The sequence below is a fragment of the Myotis brandtii genome, unplaced genomic scaffold, assembly GCF_000412655.1.
Source record: "Myotis brandtii unplaced genomic scaffold, ASM41265v1 scaffold819, whole genome shotgun sequence".
In the NCBI taxonomy this organism is placed as follows: domain Eukaryota; kingdom Metazoa; phylum Chordata; class Mammalia; order Chiroptera; family Vespertilionidae; genus Myotis; species Myotis brandtii.
Window position 1 is genome coordinate 229,780 of NW_005371320.1, and position 8,692 is coordinate 238,471.

Here is an 8,692-nt window from a genome sequence, read left to right on the forward strand (position 1 = left end):
AGTGTCCGGCGGGGCCAGGCAGTCAAGGCCTCTGCAGATCTGTGCACGGTGCCTGAGGACAGATGTCAGGACGCAGGCTGTGCTGGGTAGCCACGGTAGAGGCTCTTTCAATGGGACTTTGACAGGTATCGCCACCGGCCCCCTCTAACCCTGCACACACCCGTTACCGCGTGGGTGAGCGCCTGCCTTGTCAGTCCCAGCAAACGTCCCACACTCCCACAGTGACCGTCAGGATGGCAGCGACCGATGTGGGATTCTTTAACAGCACGTGGCTAAGCAGGTTTTTTACATTGGTCGTTTATGTTCCCTGTGACTTGCCTTTTCTTGGCTCTCGCCCATTGCGGTGGGTGGAACAGTGAACCCTCTCCCCATTCCTGTCCACCCGGAAACTCAGAGTGTGGGCTCACTTGGGAAGAGGGTCTACACGGACGTAAGGTTAAGATGGGGCCTCACTGGATCAGGGGAGTCCTCACACAAGGAGAGGACACGCAGCAGGACGATGGCCACGTGAACACGGGCTGGCCCCGGCAATGAGGCTGTGGGCAGCGCACGCAGGAGCCCCCAGCTGGCGGAGGGGGGGGGGGCGCTCGAGGGGGAGGCGTTCTCCAGAGCCTCTGGAAGAATCCATAATTTGGATTTCTAGCTCCAGGACTGTTAGAGCATAAACTTCTGTTGTTTTAAAACACCAACTCTGTGATCCCTTGTTACAGCAGCCAAAAGAGAATAACACCCATTAAAAAGCTGCTCATTGCCTGGTGGGCCTGGCTTAGTGAATGAGCGTCAACCTATGAACCAGGAGGTCACAGTTTGATTCCCGGTCAGGGCAGTGCCCAGGATTTGGGCTCAATCCCCAGTTTGGGGCGTGCAGGATGCAGCCGATCAATGATTCTCTCTCATCATTGATGTTTCTACGTATCTCTCTCTCTCTCCCTTCCTCTCTGAGATCAATACAAAAATATCTAAAAAGCTGCTCATCTATTGGTAAGAACTCAGCACATGATGGAATCAGCCTGTTAGAGTAAGTGGGACTCACTGGGACTCACCTGAGCTGTAAGCAGGACCAGCCCTGGCCTCACCTACCCGTGTGCTCCTGTTCAGTCTCACCGCCTCCCCCACAGTCACCACCCACACCTCTGACCTCTGCTTCTACTCCTTTGCTTAAAAGGTTCCCTTACACACGAATTTGTTCCAGACAAGACACTGTTTTGTTGTGGTTGCTTTTGAATTTCATCAAAACAGAATTCTACCCTCGGAGCCGTCGGCGACCTGGGCCGTATCAGGCTCCTCAGGCTAATCCGTGCACTGCACACGGTGCAGGCCCTCACCTCTCACAGGTGTGTAACGACACCGTCACACAAGTGTCCCTGGGGCCACCACCACCCGTGCCCCTCCCAGCAGGTGGACGTTGGGCTCTTTCCTGGCTCCCGCGGCGCTGGCTCTGTGCGGCCACGGTCCTGGCAAGTGCACGGCAGCCTCCCCTCCCGCTAGGAGAGGAGCAGATCATTAACTGAGGACAGGAATGTTCCGCCAACTAGTTTTCCAACGTGGCTGTGCCTACACATCCTCCCATTACAACGCACATTGTCCCGTAAAATGAGATCTATGTAATTCTGACTTCTCACAAATGAACACAACCGACCCATATTCGAGCATTTCCAGACTAAATGTAAAATCATGCTACTTGCAGCCCTGCTGATGTAACACCGATACCGGCTCAAACATAGGAGAGAGGTTGCCAATCTGCGTCATACTTAGCAGCACAGGCGTGGGGACTAAGACGCCAGGCCTGGGAGGATGAGACGAAGGGAGAAGACGGGGAATCGAGCCGCGCCAGTCCACCGGGACAGGTGTGCGAGGAAGCGAGTGCACCTGCCTTGCTCGAGCGGGGACTGTGAGTTACAGGCCCTGGCAGATGGAAGCACATGCCTTAACATACCTGGCACATCTGCATCATTAAACAGTTGATCACTAGAGCGCAGTGAATTTCCAAGAGTCTTTCCTGGCACAACTCAGGCCCCAAACTTGCTAACTATCTTTTTGTGCCTCTCACCCGTTTGCCTCTGCACCTGTTTGCCGCTGACAAATTTAAGACCCAGATCAAATCGAATGCTACCTGCGTACCAAGGCCCACGTGGCCCCGCAGGCTACTGAGCCGGCCTTCCTCGGGCGCTCTATTCCCACCACAGGGGCAGTGAGGGGAGGGGACAGACGGCAGCGTGTGCGCACCGCGTGCGTCCTGAGCAACCAGCTCAACCAGGTCCAACAGGCACTCAAACCTCTCGTGAATCCCTCCGCTGTTATTTTAACACCAGTCTCCTCACACCCGTCTGGAGTTCAGAGTCAGTTGCGTGATGTTTAATTGACACACTCTACAATTCTTTCGCAAATGAAAATTAATTACTGGATTCTATTCTGCAAATAGAGGTAATTGGTTCTTGCAAGAAGCAAAGGGCGTGTCTGACAGCAACATGCCACCGCGTGCAGAGCTAGAGCCTGCTCACTAGGGGCGGCCGCGGGCACCGGAGGGGTCACCGAGGCCCTGCTCAGCCGTGACCAAGACTCCGCTCGTTCCAAAGGGCAGGCCCAGCTCCTCCCCAGTTCCTCACACCTGGGAGCGTCTACAGAATCGCAGGGGAAAGACTGCACAACGGGAGAAAGCCACAGGCATGAGAAAGTCATACAAAGTCAGGCAAACGTGAAGATTATAAAGATTTTGTACCAAAAAAACAAAGACTTTTCCTGGATTCTGGTCAATAACTGCTTCAGAACATCCACCAGGAATGCGGCTGCGGCCCTGCACCCCCTCCCTGTCCCCCCATCTGATGAACCCACAGTCATCGCTCTGCCTCACCCCAAAGTCAGCTCCCAGCCCCTCCTGCGCAGCCTCCCAGCAGCATTGCCTGCCCTGCCCCTCACCCGATACCCCTCTCCTGACCCCTGACAGCAGCCTCTCCTCTGCAGACCACCTCCCGTCTCAGTGGCCTGCAAGCACCGTGTGCCCAGGCTCCGTCTGACCGGGGCTCTCCAGTCACACCCATCCCATGGCTGTAAGGACCAGCTGCTCATACCTTCTGGAGCCTGGACACCCCGCTTTCCCCCTCGCCCCCCAAGCCTCTTATCCCCCACGGGCCCCACCTCGGCAGGACGCTCCGGCTCCTAGAAATGCTGGGCGTCACCCTTAGCGCACACTCTATACTTGAGCCTTCAGCTCATCCCATTGGTTCTACCTTCAAAACTACCCCAGAACCCCTCCCTCTCCCTGCTCTCCTTGTCCAGGCCAACATAGTGCCTCCCTGCCCCGGCCCCGGCCATCTGTCATACCTGCTGGATGGACAGTGCAGGGAATGTCACCCCCAGCTCCCGGCTGCCATCAGCTTCCTGACCCTCGGCACCTCGACTGTGTTCAGTGCTGGGAGTGCGCTGGCCTCACAGTTCCTACAGTCCACCTGCCCAGCTAGTTCCAGCTCAGCTGGGTCCCCTCGCTGCTCCCTCTGCTCGAGCTCTCCCGCACGCCACTGTGTCGGAGGGCAGCCGCAGGCCCGCTCTCCATGGCACCCACCGGACCACCCACCGCATGTTCGCCATGGACCCTCAGGTCCCAGAACAACGCCTGGCGCTTAATAAATGTTGTTCAACAAATGGACCCATGTTGAGGGTTCCCACACCACTGGTTGTTTTCAAAGTTTGCCCTCATCCGCATCACCCCTCTCTCTTTAATCTACAGATAAGGGATCTGATTCTAACATGCGCACGATATTGAACTGGGCCAAAATAATCGCAGTCGGAGAAAAACGTGAACTCCACATCCCTGCGAGACAGACGGCTGTGCTTCCACGCCGCAGGATGCCTCATCCTGCCGACGCGATGGTTATCACAGGGCGGTAAGAAATTAGGCGATCCAACACGATTTGGGAGCCACTCCCTGGGACGAGTGAGAAAGTCTACCTCTTTTGAATAATTAGTCTTCATTTTTTTGGCAACCCAAGTGATAGTCAACCCAGGCAATGAAAACGTTAATTACGTAAATGAAAATGAGTAAAACAAATGGAGCTTAACTCTGAAATGAAGTCAGATGAAGATTGCTATTTACGCCCGGCTTTTCTCTTATTCCTGTTAGAATAGTCACGTAAACGCTATTCTGCGGGCAGATCGCATCTGGCCCGAGCAGGCGGTAGGTGGAACGCGAATACTGCACCTGCAGCGTGATCATCGGGACTTGGCTTTTGCAGTGGCTGCATGTGGCCTCGCGGTATTTACAGGCCTTTTCCACGTGATCGCGCAGGTCTTTCCTCAAGACCCTTTCTTTGCAGTCAGGACGCACACACGAGAGTTCTTCAAACTGGCAGTCAGTCCTCAAATGCACCTGGGAGACAAACAATCCCAAGTTCTTAGGCAGCAGCAAATACCACTGGAAGCGCCCGATTTCGGCCTCCACGCAATCAGCTCCCTCAGAAACATTTCCATCTGCCACAGACCAGCTCTCCAGAGGAGAGTGACACAGGATCAAAGACACTGAGTCCCACACCCATTCAGTGGCTCCTCAAACGATACTGCTCTGAAGAATTAAGTCAACTTCTCTCCCTAGATAAATAAATGGTTATCTGCTAAGGACTTTGTTTTATTCTAATTCAAATATCCTTTCAGGATAAAATCTATAATAATAAAAGGATAATATGCTAATTAGACCAGACATCTTCTGGACGTCCTTCCTGACGAAGCCAGGGCCTAGGGAAGCCAGCCCGGGTCCCGGGTGCCTGCTGGAGGAGGGAAGCCTGTGTCCCAGGTGCCGGAGGGAAGCTGGTGCCGGCAGCCAGGGGAAGGAAGGCCTACCCTTGCACGAATTTTCGTGCATCGGGTCTCTAGTGATACTAATAAAAAAATACAAGAAGTTATGTGGAATTTCATGGTAAAAATAAGAGGTTTTAATGGATCTTCCAAAATTAAAATTCGATACAGATTTCTTTCTGTTCTAAATAGAGTGGCGAGTTTACACCCAGTGGGGAATTCTGCTAATGGTGTCACAAAAGGGACATTTCCGGCCCACGTGGTATGACTGCTCTCACGTGTGGCAGGTCTTAGATGATGAATGCCTAGGTGCACACACACTGGCCGGGGACGCTGTGTACACGGGACCCCCTGCGACCTCGGTACTGACCAGCAGCTGTCCCAGGGCTAACTGCTCGGCGCAGCCGCGGCCGACGTTCCGGCAGTGGATCTGGAGGGCCAGGATCTCCCGCTTGCAGCAGTTATCCTTGAACACCTGCAACGAGGACAGCGGTGAGAGGCGGGCAGCATCCCTCATCGCCACAGGCTGCTGCTTTGGGCGATGCAAAACCACTTTGAAAAAATCACGCAAGCTTCCCTTACGTGGGCCGCAAAGCATGGAGGACCATCTTCATTTCCCATGTCTACAAGCAGAAGGGAGAAGCTGCCCCACAAAGAGACACCATTTATTTATTTAAACATATTTTTATGATTTCAGAGAGGAAGGGAGAGGGAGAGAGAGATAGAAACATCAATGATGAGAGAGAATCATGGATCGGCTGCCTCCTGCACACCCCACACTGGGGATCCAGCCCCCAACCTGGGCATGTGCCCTCACCGGGAATCGAACCGTGACGTCCTGGTTCATAGGTCGATACTCAACCACTGAGCCACGCTGGCTGGGTAGAGACACATTTAAATAGCACAACCTTAATACTGTCTTTTACTAGAGAAGCCAAAAGGAACCAAGTCACACTGAACACTGAGAGGACGCTGGGTTCACGCTAACACAATCTCAGGCGGGCACACCAGGACCGAGTTCACGTTGGAACTCTGGACACTCCAGGAGCCGGCACCGTGAAGGTGGCCACGGGAGCTCACCTCCGGTCAAGGCTCAAGGGCAGAACCTGGGAGAACTTGATGCCTTGGTAGATCGCTGACTACAGAAACTACCGTGAAAGGCCACATCTCACAGACGGTTAGTAAACCATTTATTTTGGTTCCTTCTCCAAAGATTAAGTCACTGATAACTCATTTTTTAGCAAAAAGGAGGCATTAGCCTGCTATTAAAAAATCCTTTTAAATATATATTGCAAAGTTGATCCAATAATGAAAATGTTTCCCTTTCAAAATGAAAACCCTCCTTTCTTTAATCCTGTTTCCCCTTTAGAAAACAGGTATGCTCACTCCTAACGACATGGTTACCGTTAGCCCTTGGGCATTTAATTCTAAGAAACTCCCACATGCTAGCGCTGTCACAATGGAAAACCAGACAGGGAGCCTTTCTCAACCCCAGAGCAGAGGCAGAATTGACAGCTGTGAAGAGTTAAATATAAACTAATTTGGAGTCAGATCTAATTCTTTATAAACAGGACTTTTAAAATAGGTCATAATTTAAGATTCGAAAGTCAAACAGGTGTTTTTAACCGGTAAGAAATAGCTTCCTTTTTGTGTCAAAGTTTCTGGAGCCATTTGAGTTTAACTTTATGATTGGGAACATAAGAACACGAGAAGGACAGAGCTTTAGAGCTAAAGAGCTCAGACTGTGCACTGCAGCTGAGGATGCCGAGGGCCGCAGTGCCCTCCACCAGCGGCCTGACCTTGTCTCCCAGGGCCCTGCCCCACGAGGACCCACGGCGTGACTCATCTCATTTATGCTTCTTCAACAAAACTAGCATTTTCCCTCCAGCTATCAATGCCATTGAAAAATAGGAATTGCCCTGGCCGGTTGCTCAGTGGTTAGAGCATCGACCCAGGGACTAAAGGATCTCGGGTTCGATTCCTGGTCAAGGGCATGTACCTGGGTTGCAGGTTCCATCCCCAGCCCCATCAGGGCACGTGCAGGAGGCAACCAATTGATGTGTCTCACATCAATGTTTCTCTCTCCCTCCCTCCCTCAATGGAAAAAAAAATCCTTGGGTGAGGATTGAAAAAAAAAAAAAGGAATAATACTGATTAATGAAATGAGAGACTAAGAGGCCCTCTCAGTCCGTTGTTTGTTGTTCCGACTTCTTCCCTGTACGTAGGTTAGATGCGTGTTAACAAGGTTAGCTACAATGTTAAGATAAGGAGAACAGGGTGATTTGTTTTTCTTAGAAACATTCCCTTCCCTGTTACCAACCGAAGTCTTTAGAAACAGGTAAAGGCTTAGAAAGAAAAGGCAGGAGAATCAAGATGGGGGTGTAGGTAAACGCCAGTACTCACCACCTCCCACAACCACATCAAAATTACAGCTAAAATACAGAACAACCATCATTCAGAACCGCCTGAAAGCTGACTGAATGGAAGTCCTACAACTAGAGAAGGAAAGAAGAAATAACCAAAACACCAAGGGTTAAAGACAAAGAGAGAATCTTAAAGGCAGGAAGAGAAAAGCAGTTAGTTACCTACAAGGGAGTACCATACGACTGTCAGCTGATTTCTCAACAGAAACCATGCAGGCCAGAAGGGAGTGGCAAGAAATATTCAAAGTGATGAATAGCAAGAACCTACAACCAATACTGCTCTACCCAGCAAAGCTATCATTTAGAATTGAAGGTCAGATAAAGAGCTTCACAGAGAAGATGGGGCTGGCTAAAGGAGTTCATCACCGCCAAACCAGTATTGTATGAAATGCTGAAGGGTATTCTTTAAGAAGAGGAAGAAGAAGAGGAAGAGGAAGAAGAGATGAAAAATATGAACAATAAAATGGCAATAAATACATATCTATCAATAAGTGAACCTAAAAATCAAAATAAGCAAACAAGGACTCTAATGAATGAAATAAACTGGTGAATAAAATAGAACCGAGGCCTGGAAGCATGGAGCAGACGGACGGATCTCAGAGGGAAGGGGGGAGGGAGGGAAGAGACTAACCAAAGATCTTATATGCATACATCCATTACCTATAGACACAGACAATAGGGTGGTGAAAGCCTGGGGTGAGTTGGAAACCAGGACATCTGTAATATTCTCAACAATAAAGATTAAAAAGAAGAAAACATAATTATGCTTTTAAAGTTTTTCACAGGTGTTATAAAAATAATTTAGAATCAATAGAGGGAGACTCTAAACTGAAAAGAAAAAAAAGATCCTGCTCTTACAGAAATTCTGGTATACCCATGGTAATTGCAAGTGAGTTTGAGTTTCTGTGGATGGGTGTTCCTCGCTGCAGACAGAGGCCAGCCTGCCGGGCCGCAGCCAGGAGCCCGAGCGAGAACTTCACCACAATGTCATGGCCTGCATTTAAGAAACTATTAGGTTCATTAATCAAAACATCGGAACCACGGATTTTTATTGATATTTTAAGTACTTCAATGAGTCATTTCCAACTACAAGTGTGCCTGGCGGAGTGTGGCAGCACAGGGAGGGCCCGGGGAAGCCGTGGGTGAGCTGGCGCCTCTGGTCTCTGACAGAATGGCCCCCGTGACACCTGTGAGCCCCGCCCACAGGCCCGTGGGCAGGGAAGGGGCTGAAATCTCAGGTGGGTCATGGCTTCAGGATGCCCATGGGGGCGGGAGCCAGCGGCCACATGGCAGAACGGACCGAGCGCCGCACGCAAACCACCCAGCTCCCAACACAGGACAAAAACTGACAAAGAACCCAGCGATACCTTATCTTTAACGATGCTCTCCTGACACGCAGTGCATTTCGGGCTGGCGGAGCTGAGGGAAAGAGACAAACACGTCAGAGCGGAGCCGCCTCTGGCCGCGGTCCTGTCACTCGGGGC

General features: G+C 51.1%; 1 protein-coding gene across 2 annotated transcripts in view; it reads right to left on the reverse strand.

Moving 5' to 3' along the window:
• TRAF3 (TNF receptor-associated factor 3) overlaps nucleotides 1–8,692 on the reverse strand; it is a 51,018-nt gene that overhangs the window by 15,316 nt on the left and 27,010 nt on the right. For both annotated transcript variants that reach the window (XM_005884102.2, XM_005884106.2), the window contains exons 3-5: nucleotides 8,576–8,627; nucleotides 5,156–5,260; nucleotides 4,196–4,363 (exon numbers count right to left, since the gene is read on the reverse strand). In XM_005884102.2, coding sequence (XP_005884164.1) covers nucleotides 4,196–4,363; nucleotides 5,156–5,260; nucleotides 8,576–8,627 — 325 coding nt within the window. The remainder of the gene's footprint in view (nucleotides 1–4,195; nucleotides 4,364–5,155; nucleotides 5,261–8,575; nucleotides 8,628–8,692) is intronic.